Source organism: Podarcis melisellensis (genome assembly GCF_964234715.1).
Source record: "Podarcis melisellensis genome assembly, chromosome: 2".
Classification (NCBI taxonomy): domain Eukaryota; kingdom Metazoa; phylum Chordata; class Lepidosauria; order Squamata; family Lacertidae; genus Podarcis; species Podarcis melisellensis.
This window is the reverse complement of record NC_138529.1, coordinates 23,319,565-23,338,664: the sequence shown is the minus strand read 5'-3', so window position 1 is coordinate 23,338,664 and position 19,100 is coordinate 23,319,565. Positions and strand designations below refer to the sequence as shown.

The 19,100-nt window shown below is 43.6% G+C and overlaps 2 protein-coding genes across 7 annotated transcripts in view; one reads left to right on the top strand and one right to left on the bottom strand.

Annotated features, from left to right (window-relative positions):
- ARSG (arylsulfatase G) overlaps positions 1–19,100 on the bottom strand; it is a 120,308-nt gene that overhangs the window by 96,218 nt on the left and 4,990 nt on the right. The window contains exon 1 of one of the 6 annotated variants that reach the window (XR_014165334.1): positions 7,454–7,566. The exons of the other annotated variants lie outside the window; for them this stretch is intronic. The gene's annotated coding sequence lies outside the window, so the exon portion shown is untranslated. Of the gene's footprint in view, positions 1–7,453; positions 7,567–19,100 lie in introns of those variants that run through there. 6 annotated transcript variants of the gene reach the window in all.
- SLC16A6 (solute carrier family 16 member 6) lies at positions 3,821–18,263 on the top strand. Its single transcript, XM_081899747.1, has 6 exons — positions 3,821–4,344; positions 7,802–8,043; positions 9,427–9,570; positions 10,357–10,485; positions 11,982–12,809; positions 14,646–18,263. Exons 2-6 carry the CDS (start codon positions 7,809–7,811, stop codon positions 14,882–14,884), a joined length of 1,575 nt encoding a protein of 524 aa, XP_081755873.1. The 5' UTR covers positions 3,821–4,344; positions 7,802–7,808; the 3' UTR covers positions 14,885–18,263.

Below are 19,100 nucleotides of genomic sequence, written 5' to 3'. Positions count from 1 at the left end.
AGAAATTCAGTGAAGGCAGGAACAAAAAAACACATACAGCGTCATCCTTTTTGTTTGAAATGTAAATAACTTATCAGGCCAAAAGGTGTTCTCTTCCAGAGGCTGAATAAACATCAGAAATCAGCCTTTGAATTTTTTTTTTATGTAGCCCTGAGAGAGCCAGGAGTTGAGGAAATGAAATCAATTTTCTGTACAGCCAGAGTCTCCATTGTGACAGGTCATAGCCTTTCAAAAGCTGGCATCTTGCAGACGCAGATTACTCACAACACTATTTCTCAGCGAGGCTGCAGGCAAGGTAGGAAATATCAGCATCTCTTAGGAGCCAGGTCAAAACATTTTGCCCCCACTAGGATTTTTAATTAGGAGTGCAATTTAACTGATTAATTGTGCACTAGTGGGACTTGTGTTGGCTCCCGCTAGTGCAAGGATTTCGTTGACTCAAGGTCTAAGTTCATCATCTTCAGAGATCCCTACTCTATATTGTCCTCTACATCTGAGTACAGTAGTAGACAGGCAAGCAGTGACCAAAGAAAGCCTTTTTAGTAATTGTGGCACACCCACTAAAAACACACACAAAAAAAACACACCTCCCACACCCATGGAGGCTTGCCTGAAGCCAAGTTTGTGGGCATTTTATAACTTTTAATCACTTTGTTTTTATGGTAACAGCTGCTCCCCTGATGTGTTTTTACTGTATATTATACTGATAGCTGTATTCTTTTAGCATATTTATAAGCAACTCTGGAAGGGCAATGCCTATTTATTGTTAAGTTTGTTTTGCTTTGGTATTGGTAAGGTTTTCAGCTGTGCGAGAACAGAGCAGAGATATTCTGGTTGACCACCTTGCTTTTTTAAGCTAAGGATGGTCCAGAATGGTATTAGTTCCTTTCAATTACTGAATAGTTAAAAGGCATTTGTAACAATTGGAAATGTAGTTTTAACACCGAAAACAAGCTAATCCTCCAGAGCTGTGACCCCTACTCACATCCTATTGAAAGCCCCACTGAGTTACTCCAGTCTGGAAATATAACTGCAGCCTTATGTTTTGCTACAGCAGGAATTGCAATGAAAATACTGGTTTGCTGTTTAACATCCCAATAGATACAGTGTAAATATTGATTTCAATGGAATATTTCACAGACCTTTAGCCTTATGTGTTTCACTACAAGTAAGCCCCTTTGTTATAAGAAGGATTTGCTTCCAAAGGCCCTTTGAACGAACATATCAGAGCTCATTTCATAGAACTATGCTACATTTGTTTTTTAACGTGCAGCTAACAGAAAGTCATTATGAATATTGCTTTGTTTTCTGTATGGGATTTTACACACTGGGGTAAAAAAGTTAATTCAGTATAAACCAAACTAGGGTGGGGTGGGATGGGGGAAAACCTTAACAAAAATCACTCCAGCAATCACCTTTATAAAATCCCCTGAAAAAATGTCACTTTTTAAAAATAGAGCTGAGATCTATGGGCCATTGAAAAAACCACACTAATCATTTGAATGTTTCTTGCTCTAAAGAAACCCCTGAAATTATTTTAAACAAAGGCAGGTTTACCTGCACACTGCTTTTTAAAAAGGGGATAATTTTCAACTGTATTTAACATAACGCTAAAGAAAAGTTAACCCTCTCCTGCTGCAGTTCTACATCCAAAACTAAGAAAAAAAATACATTACATTACAAAAATAAGAAAAATCAATACTGTGATTAATCTGGGCCGTTAATCTAGTTTTGACTTACATTTTAACCCCTTCCACAGTAAAGACAAGTTAGGAGCTTGTATAAGGAATTTAACTTCATTTAAAAAAACCCACATTCATGAGCAGAGATGGCAAACATTTCTGAAAACCCTGCTAAAGCTTTATTGGTTCCAGAGCCATAAAAGAAAATGAATTAAAAACAAAACAAAAACCTTCCTACATTCAAAAGACTTTGCTGGCAGACCCGAAGGTTCAAAGTGAAGACTGCAAACTGCTGACTCCAAGGGGGTAGGCGCACACACGCAAAGGACACTGTGCCAGGAAGGATGCCCCCCCCCCGGCTTTGCCCAGAGCGCTTTGCAAAGCACTGCCAGCCAGCCCAACTGAGTCACCAGCATTCCCCAATGCAACAAGGAGAGCTCAGCTTCCGGGAGATTACGAGTCTCTAGTGTGTGCACACACAGCAACAGCCAGACACACACCCAAACTGGCAGAAACCTGTTCTGCCCGGATCGGCTCGAGCAGCAGCAGCTGCAGCGGCACGAGCTCGAACCTGGGAAAGTGGAACGCGCTCGCGCCGCCGCCGCCAAGCAGGGCGCCCGCGCTCGTGCCCGACACAGCGCCGCCGGGCAATGCAGCCGCTAGGAGGCGCTCACCGGGTCCCGCGCGTAATACAATTGTCATTGATGGGGGCAGATTTTTTTAAAAAACAAAACAAAAAATTGCTGGGAGAAAGGGGGGCGCGCGCGCACACAAAAAGTTCATTAGGCACTACATAAGTCCTGGAGCCCCTTAGGGTAGCAATCTAGCAATTGGTTTCCTTTGAAGCCCCACCCCAAGGAAGCTGTGGGTTTGCACAGGACTTGCTCGGCACTGGGGTCGGAAACGTCTTACGAAGCTGCAAGAAAGCCCACTATGAAATTCTCCCCATAGATTTGAAACTGCGGGGGATCAGAACTGCGTTTTGTCGTCACTTAAGCAGCGAGCGACTCCGCATTAATTCCTTAGGAAAGCGCTTACGTCGGGGCTGCGGCACGGGCAGCATCCGTCGAGGATGCTTGGCGGATCTAACTCTCATCCAGGGCTTGCTCTCAATAGAGAAGCATAGGAATGAACATGAAGCCCATCCTTGCTCTCCCAAGTGCCGATAAGGAGCGCACGGAGCGGCTCCCAAGTCCCGACCCTCCAGATACAAGATGTACACGCGCGCACATTCTTAGGGAAATGCAGAACACGCGGTGGGGGGGGAGAGAGAGAGCAAGAAATCCGTGCAGATAACGGGGAAGAAGATTCCAGGCGGCTTGCAGCGAGCAGAAAGCTGCTTGCCTTGCCTGCCTGCGGCGCAGTTCACCTTAAGGGACCTTACAGCGCAGACTTGGCCAACCGGGCGCGCTCCTCTTGGCTGAAGGAGTGGCTCTCCTCCTGCCTTAAGGCACACGGATCCCTGCAATACTCGAACTGGACACCTCACTCCAGAGACCCAGCAGGGCGAAGTTAGGGAGCGGATTCCCCTCTTTCCCCCCAAAGGCTCCAATAAAGGAGGACGTTAACAGGAAAGCATCCTTTACAGGGCACAGCAAAGGGGGCAAATGTTAGTTCGTATTATGGGCGAGAGAGGAGGCGGCACAAGATGATGTCCATTCCCCAGAGGGTGGCAGGGATGCCCAGTCTCACTTCGAGAAAGGACATAAAGGTGGCTCTAGTGAGGGACTCTGGCTAAGCGAGCTCTCCAGCCGTTGCCCCAAACTCGCTTTTCATGTCTCCGCTTTTTGGGGAAGGGGGAATAGAGGCAGCGGCATTGCCTCGTGGAGAGGGGCTACTTGGAACAGGCGCCTCAAACGCCCGCGGCGCAAATTAAAAATAAGATTATTCCGCAAGGTCTGAGGGAAAGCGGCGCGACATAAAAGCAGACGTGGCAGAGGCCCGCGCGCCATCTGAAGCGCCTCTCGCCCTCACCCCCCATGCCGCCGCCCGGCGCGCGCCCCTGCCTCTGCGCCGCCCCGCCTTCCCCTCAGAGCACGCGGGAGCAGCAGCCCGCCCCTCCTCCGCTGCAATTGCAAAGCCGGGCCCGGCGCGCACATGGCGCTGCTGAGCTGCTGCCGCGCGCGCCGGGTCCGCCGGCGGAGACCGGCTCGAGCCGGTATAAAAAGCTTGAGCTCGAGCACAGCGGCAGCACTGCCGCAGTTGCGAGAGGGACCGGGCGGAGGAGAGTCAGGTGGGGGGTGCGAAGAGGGAGCCCGCCTGGCTAGCTGGCAGGCAGGCGAGGAGCGGCGCCCCACAGGGACCCCCCCCTTCTCGAAAAGCTAGGCGCGGACGGTGCACCCCGCTGGGCATGGGGCAGCCTTGGCACCGGCGGAGAGAGCCTTGCGTCGGGTAACGGGGGGTGGGGGAGCAGCGACCTGCTCCTCTCTTCCCCGCCGAAGCGAAGAGGGTCTTGTCTGAGGCGCAGGCTCCACCCTCTCCAAAAGGGGTCTCGAAGCTGAGGCGGCAGAAAGGGTTGCGTGTTCCTCCCAGGCCACCTCAGCATGTTACTGACCGGGTCATAGGCCAAAGCTGCACTGCTCTGCAGCTCGGGGAGGAATCTTTTTTTTCTCCTTCCTCCGTTTCCTCTGCCCAAGTTGCAGCTGCAGCATCTACCGACTCGGTAAGTGGCTTTTCTTCTGGACACTGAAGTTTGGTTGTCTTGCTGCTGTAGCTTTTTCTTTTTCTTTTTAAACGTTATTTGATACTACATACCTTTTTTTTAAAGGGGGAGGAGAGACTATGTGGCCCCTTCTGAAGGAGCCCGCTAAATTGTGATGTGCAAAGTGATGCAGACATATGGAGGGCTTAGCTTTCCTGCATCACAAGGAAAGTAGATGGGCTCTTTCCTCATCCATATCCCTTCAGGTTGGAGGGGGCTGGGGTTTTTTTCTCCCTTCAGAAGAAAGCATTTCCCCCTCTCCCAGAGGAACCTCTTTGCACACAATAGCGTGGTCCCTTGTCATTGGCCACCCCTCCTTAAAGAAACTTAGCTTGGGGTCGTTTATGCAATGCTATAGACCTGGACATCTCTGCATTCCAACAAGGTATCAAGGTGCTTTAAACCGGATTAAGGATAACCGCATGGCGCAACGTGGGCGCCAAAAGTGTCTCCCTCGCTTCTCTCTCTGACTGCAAATTCTGCAGGCATCATCCTATCCTGATTCAGCCTGGCATGCTGCTTAAGTTCTGTTACCCAGGCTGTAGTCGGGTCTTTGCTGGAGCAGCAGCAGGAGGTTGGAATGCCCTCAATGGGACTCACAGTATGGTACTCATCAGAAGCGGATCAAACTGGTATCTAAGCCTGTCCTGCACGGCAGAGATGAGAGGGTGTATTTTCTCAAAACCAGACCTGCCTTGCAGATGCACCGGAGTGTATTGCCTTTAACTTCTGTATAGCCAAGCACGTTACACAGTCACAGCGAAAATGCAGTCCATGAATGTATTTTTCCTTCTGCCCCACATGATGAAAAATTCATCTGCAAGTCCGTATTTCAGAGGATTTGTTGCAATGCTAACATGACTTGATATGGTTTATCGGACTGATATTTTTAGCCAGTTTGCATCAAGACTGCAATTTGAAAAGAGTTCTTCCTCTTATTTTACACAGAGTGGTTGAAAAAATAGGCTTCAGATTCCTTCAAACACGAGATCATTGGGGCATAGACTGTCCTGTCCTGTGATTTCATAAGCACCTGCGCACTGCAGGCATTACTAGAGATAGCAACTGCTGTTCCTAGCTAGTTAATTCTTTGCATATTACTAAGCATTCTATACCTTTATTGGCCTTGCATCTAATGATGTACTACAGGGTGGCATTGAAATATATTTAGATTTGATGAATGGATAAAAGATAATCTTCCTTTAATTTGGTTCTTGCAAACTCAAGTTCAAAAACTGCCTCCAATCTACAGCCCAGTTATAGTCTCCAGGTGAAAGAAGTACAATGCCAGTGGGATTCATTTAAAGGCTAATGTTATTCATTCTTAAGTTACTAGAAAATAACCTTTCAGATAGTTGCTGACCGTGTTTTAATGCATTTAAAATTCTCTCCATAAGCAATTCTGAAAATAACCTACTAGATATTTCAGTACTACCACTAAAAGAATCAACAGAGCCCAATCCTAGGCAAATGAAGGTATAACTAAACCCACTGAAGATACTATCAATGGTTTAGACACACCGTACTCTGCATACATTACAATTAGACGAACTAGAAGATAAAATATATATATTATATATAAACAATTACATATTATATGCAGTTAAACTTGAAACAGTTATAATTGTGTAGCAGAACTTGCCACACAATGGGAGCACTTGGATATTGTTTTCAAAACTCATGTACAGACTTTTCTAAGTAATTAAAATGAGTAAAACTGATAAGAACAAAAATGGTAGCTGTTGAGGTGAGGCAAGATGAAGGTTTGCTGAAGGACATCTTCCACCCTCCTCCCCAATATTTCATAACACAAACCAGTCCTTACCTCTAGGAAACTACAGCTTAAGGACATTCAGAGGAAAGGTAAATTACTGAAGAATCCCAAAACAGTGAACCAGTCCCCCCCCTTTCAATTATGACTACCTGGTCAGATGCAGAAAGTTAATTGTAGGGTTGTTTGTTCTATGGCGAGTGTCTCTGCAGAGCATTCTGAAAATATATTTACTACCCTGTAAACAAATTTGGTTGCATTGTATCCTGGGAGCAAGATGATCATAAAACTGGCCCAGAATCACCCACTGAGCTTCATGACTGAGTGGGGATTTGAAAACTGATCTCCCAGGTCCTAGTCGGACGCTCTAACCACTATAGCAGTGTTTCCCAACCTTGTGCCTCCAGCTGTTTTTGAACTACAACTCCCATCATCCCTGACTAGCAAGACCAGTGACAAGGTATGATGGGAATTGTAGTCCAAAAACAGCTGGAGGCACAAGGTTGGGAAACACTGCACTATAGCACACTGGCTTCCTAGAGTACTTCTGCTATGGGGCAGCTATATAAATTAAGAAGATAAATAAATATGGGGGGAAGCAAAGTGCCACTTAAGATTCTTCTCTTAACTGCTTTGAGATTATTTCTTTAAAATATAAAGCCATATAGAAATGAAAATATTATTAATAATTAAGAACACCATTGGAGGAAAATGGAGCCTAGACATTCTGTTGTGGCGACCACAACCTAGGTTCAAGGTGCCCTTTGGAGATTTACTCATATATCTGAGTTTCTAACATGAACTAAGGAGATTTGCCAAGTGTCTCTGAATTCCCTAGCTTGTGGATGCATGTGATGCACAATAGTGGCATAGTTATTTTTGTTTTTTTTAAAAAAAAAAGTTACCTCAAAAGTTTTAGCAGGATGTAGAAAACCTAGATGGCTATGAGGAAGTCCCTAGCTGGATCCAAATAAACCTGGGTTATATAAAGCAGCTGCACAAGAAACAAGTTGGCTTGATTTTGTTGTCTTGGAGTCAACACCAAGCAGCTCAATGTAGGTCCTTTATCAACATCATCCAGAAACCTTAGCATGTGCAACTGCTGACTAGAATCATAGATAGGCTTGGGCTGTGACAGAACTCAAGTCTGGAAGGAAGGATGGAAGGCAGAGTCCCTTCTAGGGGTTGCCATCTGTCTGCTTATGCAATGCAGAACTGCAAGTTTGGGAGAACCCTTTCACAGCATTTGTGAAATTTCACAGGGCCTTTGGGTCTGTCATGGGTTTTTCACTAAATTACCTCCTTTCCACTGTATTTAAGTCAGATGACTGCTTCTTAATTGCTTCTTCTTAAATGGAACCAGCTGGTCCTTACGATGAAACATATTTTTCTGATTCTTGATTCAACTAGTTCGATCTTATCCTAAAAGGGAAATGCTTCCATTAGGATACGGTCCCGAAGCAGCAGAAAATCTGTGTGAGATGGAAAAGACAAGTTACCTTTTGTAACAAGGTCTGTGATCCCAAGCCTGCTTAGGAGGAAGTAAGCCCCACTGAATTGAGTAAGCCTACTTCTAAGCAGACATATGAGATGTTCTTAGAAAATGTGCTGATCTCGCTCTGTTTCTGTCTCTCCCTGTCATTCCAGGTTAAAAATGACTGTCAAAGCAACAAGAATGTCATGCCTTGCTCCCAATGTTTATACTAAAGTGCCTGATGGAGGATGGGGCTGGATTGTGGCTTTTGCTTTCTTCTTTGTGGAAGCCCTGACATACGGCATTATCAAGTCTTTTGGAGTCTTCTTTATAGACCTAATGGAAAGTTTTGATGAAAGCAACAGTAGGATATCGTGGATTATCTCAATATGTGTTTTTGTACTAACATTTACAGGTGAGCATGCAGCACCTCTTGTGTTTAAACTGAGAGCCTGGTCCCTATGCAAAGAGAAGCATGCCTACCTGTTATTTCATAGAAGCACAGAATTGTAGAGGGGACCTAGAAGGGACCATGAGGGTCATCTAGTCCAACCCCCTGCAATGCAGGAACCTTTCACCCAACCTGGGGCTCACAACCCCGAGATTAAGAATCTCATGCTCTACCGACTGAGTTATCCCTTTTCACTCTGTAGAAGTCTGGGCTCTTAGAATCGTGTGGTTGTAGGGCTGTAATTTTGCACATATATCGCAGTCCTACATAAGTACCAAGAAACTGTATGTATGGTATCCACGTACTATGTTAATTGTTGGCAAACACTGACAAGCAAAATGCACACAGAGGTTCACTGGACACCCTGTTTACACACACAGATTGAGAGTACTTTTAAAAGCCTCCGTTTCTCAGACTCCTCTCATTTATAGGGCTGGCTTAACAACTGGAGCTGATGTATAAAAACACAACTGTGCTTAATTTTCAAGGTCAGTTGTGACACTTCCAAGGATTTAGAAGTGCTTCTGTAAGAACAGAAAAGGAAAGAAATGTTAAAGAGAGTGAAGGGACCAAGAGGGCAAGATAATCTGGGAGAAGATGTAGAAAGTAATGTTAAGAGTTGGGCACAATATACTTTTGCTCCACCATTGTAATGCATAGAGAGTTAAAGCGAAGGACAAAGCTGGTTTCAGTGTGGCTAGAACAGAGGAATCTCCTCCCAGCAGACACTGCTCCTTAGTGTTTATCCCAAGAAGGCAACTCAATCAAACCAGTTCTTTGGTTAGGGGAAGATAAGTCTGAAAAAAGGGACCAGAACAATGAAGGCTTGTGTCTGACATTAACAGTTGTTTTTTCGAGTTAATTAAATCACATTAGTTAACCTTCTGGGAAACAGTCTCCCTTCAATTTTTGTGTGTTAGCATCTGCTCTGTATGGTAGTTTAATTCAAGTTTACTGACAGAAGGCAAATTACACTTGAGCCCTTGTCTACTGGTCCTCTGGAAAAGCAAATATGGAACTGAAACTGAATCACTGGAACATTGACCTACATGGTGTCAGCTATTTCATATTCCATACAAAAGTGTGCTGGGAGGGGTGTTAATTGGGGATCTGCCAACCTGGAATTTGCCTAAAATTAAAGCATTTTTTATTTTTTACAAATAAATAGCAGCTAGGCCCTTTGTTTTTAAATTAACACCAACCCATGGTTTATGCAAGATAAATACTACAGTGCCACTTGTAATATAATAAAAAGCCAGCAAAGCTTATTATTGCATATGATGAGAGTCGCTATTGTAATTTGAAAGAGGTAACATGTTGGGAAAAAATCGTTTCCCTCTTTTGCAGCTCCTCTTTCTACAGTACTGACTAATCGTTTTGGTCATCGCCTGGTGGTGGTGATTGGAGGTTTACTGATCAGTACTGGGATGGTCACAGGCTCCTTTGCACGCACAGTTGTCGAAATGTACATCTCCATTGGCATAGTCTCAGGTAAGTTAACATGGTCCATCGTCTAGTGAAATTGCCAGTTATCTCTCCCCCCCCCCCCCAAGATAAATGTTTTATATTCAGGGCTGGAAGTCCTCCAGGTTCATAATGGCCAAGAAATCTTGCAAAAACAACCACCTCCTAATACTAATTCTTGGTGGGTCTTGGGTTTGTGGAGTTATTGGGCTTTATGGAAACTTCCCTGTTATTGTTGTTATTAACAGTATCATAGATGGGTAGAACTAAACAGATAACCTCACTCAGAAGCCTGGTATGATGCATTCAAATAGCTTGAAAAATTACGCTTGCTGTTAATAAGAAATGGCCAACTTTGCAAATATTTAGCAAGCAACATCACTAATTGTGGGTGGTATGTCTAGAGCAGGGGTTGGCAAGGTTTACCTCGCCTGGGCCGGTTCACTCCAGTGGAGATACCTCCATGGGCCAGATCGCGTGTGCGCAGATGCGATTTCCGGGGTCTGCGTCTGTGCACACGATTTTGGGTGTCTGCACATCCACAGACGTGATTTCTGGCGCTGCGGAAGTGAGTCCCTGCACGGTTTAGCACAGTGCAAGGACTCGCTGACCAGGCAGTTTGGTTCAGGGTGGCTCGTGGGCCGGTTAAACGACCCCTGTGGGCTGCTTGTGGCCCATAGGCCTTAGGTTGCTGACCCCTGGTCTAGAGTGAGTGGTTTTAAAAAACCACACACTAATGAAATGGTTTCATCCAATGTCTGCAATTCCGCTATTGTCATGCACTAATAGCATTTGTTTGGCTTTTATTTATAGGCTTAGGATACTGCCTTGCTTTTCTGCCTACAGTCACCATTCTGTCACAGTACTTTGACAAGAAGCGTTCATTAGTCACAGCGGTAGCTTCTACAGGAGAATGCTTTGCTGTCTTCTCTTTTGCACCAGGTACTGAAATACCCTTCTGAGATTTTCCCATGATCACAATGTTAACTTGAATCTTAAATACATGTTAAAACAGCTCAGTTGGCTTAATGGTGTGACCTTACTCCCACCAAATGTTTGATTAAGGGCCATCTAATCCAGGGATTGGGCATGGTGGTGTAGAGGAAATTGGACCCCTTCAGCTAGTTCCAGCACACAAATTCTGAGCTGGTTGTGGAGGCTCCCTAAAGTTCAGATTATAATGGTTCAGTGGGTCATTTTGCTCCTTGCCAGGAATCCAGAGAACTCTTATCTGAAGCCAAAATGCCTTCTGCAGTCAGTCTCAGAATATCAAGTCACCAAAGCACAGATCATTAATATCCTTGTACCTTGTACCTCCATTAAAGAACTGTTACATCTTTGGGAGGAAATCGGTCAAGAGAAGATATATGTCAGGCATGGTCCTTTGCTAGAGCCAAATCATCTTTCCACTCTTATGTGGACTCCCAGGAACAGTCAGTTGGAAAGTCACAGGTGTGGAGGTGCAAAAATACATTGTTGGGAACAGAGAATGGGGGATAAATATAACCACAGCACCTTTATATCTCGAAAGCATGCAGAAGAGAAAATGCAAAGTTCCCATCTTTGTAATTATGTTCTAACCTGCTGGTTGTTAGATTTGAATTCAGACAATTCCCGCCACCACCACTGGCAAACCCATGCCCCCACTCTCAGCCTAGCACTATTTTTACAAACTTTAAAGGGCATAGCAACCCAATGACATACAATCTGGTGGGTTCCCAATATAGTTTTTTCCAAGCTAAAATTAGCACTAAGCGCTAACCCCAGCTACCTTGGAATAACGCAGAGCCTATATGAAACGTTATTTGATATGGAAACCAGAGGATTTCTCACTTGAGAAATCCCAAACCTGAGATCTCAAAAAGCTGGATTACATCAAGCCTTCTCAAACATGCTAAGATAAGTTGTGCTTTCTCCTAGTCCTTTTGCCATTTTAAAAACTCCCTTTTGCCTTTAAACTGCGTCATCTCCAGCTGTGTTGTAGAATAAGGGAGAGCCTGCCTTCTATCTTGATGCGGTTGAGAAAGATACCTTCCCTATCTCTTTCTCCAGAGGGTGTAGGTTAACATACCTGGGAAAGTAAGACCTCTGCACTAGATTACCCCCTAACAAGCAGACAGTGTCTGTGCCTAGTTTAAGCTGATATGTACTGTCGCCATCCCTGCTTTCCTGCATAGCATATGTGAGAAATGGCTTGTTATATGGAGGCCAGGCAGTGCATGAAACCTCGTTCCTTGTTAACATCTTCTTATATCTTAGATCCTGCTTCATATACTGCCAAAGCTGGTCCCAAATGTTTGAGTCAAGTGTGTAGGAGACACTATGAACAAGTTTGGGCATAACTTGACCCTAAAAACTTGAGCCTCATTGTTACCTTTGTAAATCAGAGCTTCCTGTTCCATCAGTGAAAGATGTGTTTTACTTTTTCTTATCTGTAGCTATCACTGCTTTGAAGGAGCACATTGGCTGGAGGCATAGCCTCCTGCTTGTTGGCCTACTGCAGCTTGGAATTGCGGCCTGTGGATTCTTGCTGCGGCCCATCATAATCAAAGTGCAGGAAGAAGTGAGTGTGTCGGCAGCAGAAGAGCAGAGTCAGACAAAATACATGCTTGAAAATGAACAGACACGCACCTCCATAGATTCCATTGACTCAGGAGTAGAAGTAACTACCTCACTTCGCAACACGCCTGGAGATGCCAAATCAGAACTGAAAAGCGAGGGACCACCAAAGGAAATCACAGAGGTGCTCATAGAAGCTAGTAGCATCCCTGCCAAGGAACCAAAACCTCAACTCCTAGACTTCTCTGTGATGAAAGACCATGGCTTTATTTGTTATGCACTTTTTGGTTTATTTGCTACTCTGGGATTCTTTGCTCCTTCCCTATACATCATTCCACTTAGCAGGAGCCTTGGAATAAACAAGGACCATTCCGCATACATACTCTCAGCGATGGCAATTGCCGAGGTCTTTGGCAGAATCAGCGCCGGCTGGGTCCTCAACAAAAAGCCTATCCGAAAAATTTACATTGAACTCATCTGTGTCATTCTGCTGGATATTGCCCTCTTTGCCTTCCCTTTTGCATACAATTTTTGGGGACTAATGATATGTAGCATTTACTTCGGGTTCATGCTTGGGACAGTGGCAGGCACACACATCCCTATGTTGGCTGAAGATGACGTCGTCGGCATAGAGAAGATGTCCTCTGCTGCAGGAGTTTACGTATTTATTCAAAGTTTATCAGGGTTGGCTGGACCACCCCTTGCAGGTAAAAATGAGATGCACCCAACTGTTCTTAACTTCTGTTCTAGATAGGTAACAACTGGGAAAGGGAACAAATGCTTTCAAACAACTAGAGGTGAGCTAAGGGTGAGATCAATAGAAAGATGTGGGAGCATTCATGGAAAACAGTGACTAGCAGGTTAGCAATTGGAAATGGCTGAAGAAGACACTACACAACAGCACATGCACATTTTCCAGAAAACCAAGTTACCATCAGCACCCTTAAATAAATTAGCCTGATTACTGCCATCCAGGTTACCTTTCGCTGGAGGCTAAGTAGCTCACACCTAAGTGAAAAGAAAACCCCTCCCCGCAACACATTTCAGCCATTTCCAAGGATAGACAAAAGACAACTTGACTGCTGGCACTGTTGTTGTTAGTACAGTGGTACCTCTGGTTGCGAACGGGATCCGTTCCGGAGGCCCGTTCGCAACATGAAAGGAACACAACCTGCGCACACGTGCGTCGCAATTCACCACTTCTGTGTATGCGCGGGACGTCATTTTGCGCGTCTGCACATGCAGCAAAACCCGGAAGTAACCCTTTCTAGTACTTCCGCTTTGCCACGGGACGCAACATGAAAACATGTAACCTGAAGCAAATGTAGCAAGAGGTATGATTGTATAGTACTTTTAATTTACAACGTGCTTCAGAATCTCTATTGGGTGTTACTCCTCAGAAGAATTATGGTGGGAATTGACAATCAGGTGAGAAGGTGACTGCCCAAGGCCATTCTTGTTTTCAATTCAAGTGCAAGTAAGCAAAGAACGAAGAGGGGATAGGTCATGGGGGGCCCTTCAATCTCCTTGAAGGGGAAAGGTCTAAATGATGCAAAAGGCTTATGAGAAGGGCATCAGCTAACACATTTGATTGAAAGACACAGATGCTATCAACAACACAAAGACAGGAAGGGGTCGTTTCACTTATTCCAAGTAGACATTAAATAAGGGGGGGTCTCTTCCTTTAGTAGTTTCTTCTTCCTTAAGAAAACCTGTTTATCCTAGACAGCCGTGATTCTATGTGGTTGTTAATAGCTATCACAACATGCATGGAAAGCCTTGCACTCTTTCTAAGAATGACTTTTAATTACCTTTGCTCGCAAAAGGCTCGCTTGAGAACTGCAGTTCAGGAACTGCAACAACATTCCGAAAACTGTTTACAAGCATGAGGTCATAGGAAATCATGGGCAAAAATCCAGAGTACACTTACTGGGAAGTACTTTAGTCAAAAGGGTCATTCTTTCCAGTGATTTTTGCAAGCCCATCTTCTAAGTAATTTGGGGAAGGTAGTGGCTGCAATAAATATATTTTGTAGCTTCAGAAATTACTCCCACAGAACCGCCCCCAGCAACTCTAACCCTGCAAATGAAGGGATATGGCATGAGGGAAGTGTAAAGTTTTAAGATGCTTTTGGATATGTTGGATGCTGCCCAGAGTCAGATGGGCGGGGTACATTTATTTATTTATTTATTTATTTATTTATTTATTATTATTATTATTATTATTATTATTATTATTAATAATGCTATGTGGAAGGGGGAGGGAGATGTTTATGCACAAGTGGCACTTCTCCCTCAGTGTTTTCCTCTAGTATCTTCCTTTAAATTATCTAGTATAGTAAATAATAATATCTAGTATCTTCCTTTAAATTACTCTTGCATAAAATCCTCAAACATCGTTTGGGCGTTCCATAGCTACAGCTCTGGGCTACTTTGCAAAATTTTTAAATGAACTTGTACAAAGAGATTTTTATAGGCTTGTACAAAATGCAACTTTTGACATGGTGTTGCAATATATATATTTTCCCCCTCTCGCCCTTACAGGTATGTTAGTGGATACCACAAAGAACTATAGCTCTGCATTCTATTCTTGTGCTGCTGGGATGCTGCTGGCTGCCGTGTTCCTTTCTTTGGTGAGGCCTTGCAAGAAGGTACGTCAAAGGAAGAATGACCCAGTAGAAGAGAATGTGTCAAAGCCTTTGCAGGATGTACCAGAAGACTTTATAGAGCCTGATCTTGGAAGAAACGAGGATTCTTCAAGAAGCAGTGATAACGTGGCCTGAGTATTTTTTTACACACACACACACAGAGTTTAGATTGGGGGGGCAAAGCACGTCAGCCCTGATCCACCTTCTCAAATCTACACTTTAAAGGGAATGCAAAATCATAAATGTGAACAGATGCTATCAACCCTTTCAGAAAGATTTATTGTTAGTTTTTTTGTATAAACACCACAAATTCTGATGCCCCCCACCATTGACCTCCATTAAGTGCACTCCTATCTAGCATGAAGTTGTGGTTCAAGCTATCGTATTCCCAATTCCAAAATCACGGGGAAGAAACCAACTATTGCATTAGACAAAGAGCAAGGATGTGTCTTGTAACAAAACAAGTTATTTTGAACTTTTTAGTTGTTTTAATTAGTAGATACTAATTTCAGAGACGGTAAAGGGGGGGGTAAAGGGGGTTGAGCTAAATGATATATCGAAGAGAATTAACAGAGTTTTGTTTTTAAAACTTGTTTGAACTTCATGTAGGTTGGGAAGTTGGAGGTTACTATTCTATTTTTATGGCCAGTTATTGTGGATATTTCATGGGATCATTATCTTTCCAGATTTAACGCTGATACAGTCCAACCCTATGTATGTTTATTCAGAACTTTTCAGTGCTTTCAATAGGGCATATTTAAAAGTGGGCATACAAACTGCAACCTTAGGGCTGGAATTCTGTGCTCATTTATAGTTTGGACAGGGTCCCTATGGGGTAGAACTGGGCCAGACATGGATCTACTGGATTCTAAATTGGCCTGTTTTGCAGAGAGGGACTTGAGCTGGACCCCTCTGGAGTTTGCATACCCCATGGTCCTCTTCTTCTACCCCCAAACTGGCAGGGCAAAAGACTACTGCTCCAGCCCTTCCTGGTCCCTCAGTAAGATTTCCCATCTCATTGAAATTTAGTGGGGATTCCCTCTGAGCACTGCTGAAGTCATGTTCTCTTTTGGTAGTTAGATAAACCAACTTGATTGCATTTTTTTAAATATAAAATAAAATTACCTATTTATTTTAAGACTATTAGACAATGTCTGTATGGGCAAGTGTGGGGAGGTAGGGGGTTAACACTTTTCACAGGTATTTTAAATGCATTGATATTTTGTAAAACTTTGTTGATATGGGTTTTTTTTAAGGTGTAGGTAGCAGTGTTATCTGTTCTTTTCGAGACAAACTATTTTAAAACACAAGGCACGCAAACATGCTGTTCTTGAATTCAGTCCTGAACAGGAATCATAATTCCAGCTGTTGAGTAAAACTGAACCCAGTGGTTAAACGATTTGCTGAATCTAGTGAGAGAATTTTCAAGACAATACCTTCTTTTTACTGTATGTTGGTTATTTTTCCTTTCCTTTTCTTTTGTATGTTGTGAAGCAGGCCTTCAGCTCTCACAGTGAATCTCCCTACGCCTGTAGGCTTGAGCCAGGCTTGCACCAAAGTATATAGGTTTCACATTCTCAGGTGGTGCAAGACATGCTCAAGCCTACAGACACTGCCTTGTATGGGGCCTTGAGCTGCATGGAAGCACTGACTGTGTGTGTGTGTGTCATATAGCCCAAAGTTCTGCCATTTGCAAGACTGAAAGCGGTCCCTGTATTGAGCAGTCATGACCACACACATGGCAATCATCATCAACTCCATGCAACTCACACTGGGCTATGAGCCCCTAAGCAGGCAAACCGGGGATCACGTGGAGCCAAACGTTATGAGCTGGGCCTTGGCGTCTCATGTGTTTGTGAATGTTCACAACAGCTAAATTCTGCACACGGATCACTAGAGAGAACCTAAAGCAAAAAGAAACTTGCAGTGTAATTCTTATTTTAAATTTAACAAGTGTACACAACAGCTGCCACAGGCATCAAATAACTGGTCCTAAAAATGATTATGCCACCACCCTGGATGCTCAATTGGCTGCAGAGTTGGGTTTGCTTCCCATTAACAGTCAATTATGTGTAAAGAAAGGGAATGATTAAACAAGGCAACATGTCAGCTATTCACTTACACTCAATAGATAACTATCAGTGGTAACACAAGCTTGCTTGTCCCACTTTTACGCAAATTTTTTTGTCAATGAGACAACTCAGGGGGACAAAATGAGAAAATAAAAATGTTTCTTTTGGTCCTGGATACACACAGTACAGATTCAAATGCGTTTCAGTATTTCAGTAGAAGTGGCATTGTATGCTGACTGCTCCGCTAAGATGCTTATGCATTGTCAGCCATAGAAATGAGGGACAATCCGATTTTAAAAGAGAGCAACCACTGGCACCCGAATACATTTTTTTGAGGTCCTTGCACTTTCAATGTGTTTAAGGTTCAAACCCATTTACGAAGATGCTGGTTGATCTTTAGAGTGGAACATACTTGCAAGCTAAGTGTCCTTAACATTGAAATACAGTTGTACCTCCCTTTACGTAACCGTCTGGTTACGTAAACTTCGGGGTGCACATGCGGCAAACCCGGAAGTATTTTACCAGGTTTCGCCGCATGCGCAGAAGGGGTCCTCAGGTTGTGGAAACCTTGGGATCCGACCGGACCTCCAGAACAGATCCCATCTGCAACCAGAGGTACCACTGTACCAGTCTGAAACCTAGGCATACTTATTTGGAAGTATGTTCCACTCGAGTCATTTCAATTCAGGGTGTTAAGCTGCCCCCCCCCAAAAAAAAACGGGGAAGGGTGCTCTATCATTAGGAGTGGCTTTTGCAATCCACCCTCCTCCCTCACTGCATGAAAACTGCATGAAAACAACTGCAGTTTAGTGTGCTTTGAATAACTTCAGCACTTTATAATGTACAGCAGAACCTTGATAAATTGCAGCCGCAAGTGGGAGACATGCACCATCCCCAATGGGGAGGTGGGTCACTTTTCTGGAACTAGCAAGTAAATGAACAAAACATGAAACTTATGTTTGCAAAATGTGTTATTAATTTATTTATTTAGCAAGCTTACCTTATGAATTATTTGTCACTATACCTCTAGAAAAGTTAACATACTAAATTAACTGGCTAAATTAATGACATCTCCGTAATAAAAGACCTCAGTACAGTACTTTTTGCTGTTACAACTTTGCTGAAGATAAAACGGTTAAGGAGCACATTCTGTGTTTGTGGGGAAAACCTAGCTGGTCCTGCAGTTTAACAAGGTTCTACTGTATCTTCTTCTTTATACAAGGATTTCCATTACTAAATAATATGTGTAAAACAGACCACATTGTAAGTTATTGTTCCAAGTACATACTATATTAGCATGACTAAGAGCATATTTGTGTGCATAAAAGATCCAAAATCAGGATATAACATGGATTGCTGGTTTGTTCTGTACTGTAATTAGTGAACTCTGGAAGTGCTACCAAACACTGAATTTTGCAATAAACTTTTTTTAAAAAAAGAAATCAACCTTCATGTTTCAGTTTAATAATTCCTCTTTACTCCTCCGTCTTCCCATGTGCCTTTCAGCCAAGCAAGTTTTATTCATTAAAAACCTGCGGCAATCTCACAAACACTAAAACACACAAATGGCCCGAGCTCTGGTAGCTCTGGAAATCTGATCTGCCGTGAACACAACATAGTATCTAAACTGAGGGAGATCAAGATGATAAATGGTGGAAACCAAGATTTACAAGGCATGGCTGAGGAAGTTGGGTATGTTTAGCCTGGATAAGAGGGGACTGAGGGGAGATATGATAGCCATCTTCAAATATCACAAGGGCTGTCACATGGAGGATGGAGCAATCTTGCTTTCTTCTCCAGAGGCTGGGACCCAAACGAATGGATTCAAGTTACAAGAGATTGCATCTAAACACCAGGAAGAACTTTCTGACAGTAAGAGCTGTTCAACAGTGGAACAGACTCCCATGAAAGTTGGTGGACTCTTCTTCCTTGGAGGTTTTTAAGCAAAGGTTAGATGGCCATCTGTCATGCATCATCCGCTCAAAAAGTATTGTACTGGAAGAAATAGATACGCATGCAGAGCATCTCTACATGAGGCAGGTTACGGATTGGTTCGGGATCCTTCCTCACATGGAAAAGGATCCATGTACACTGTAACGCATGCCTCTGACACACTATGAACATGTAGGCAGTGTGGTTCTTAGACTTGACTCCAAAAGGGTGTGCAGCTGGAGGAAACCCCCCACAAACACATTCTTTCAACATGTGTATATTGGCAGGGGAAGTTGCCTAAAACCGCCTCATCTAACAAATGAGCTGAATTTGTCATCTAACAAATT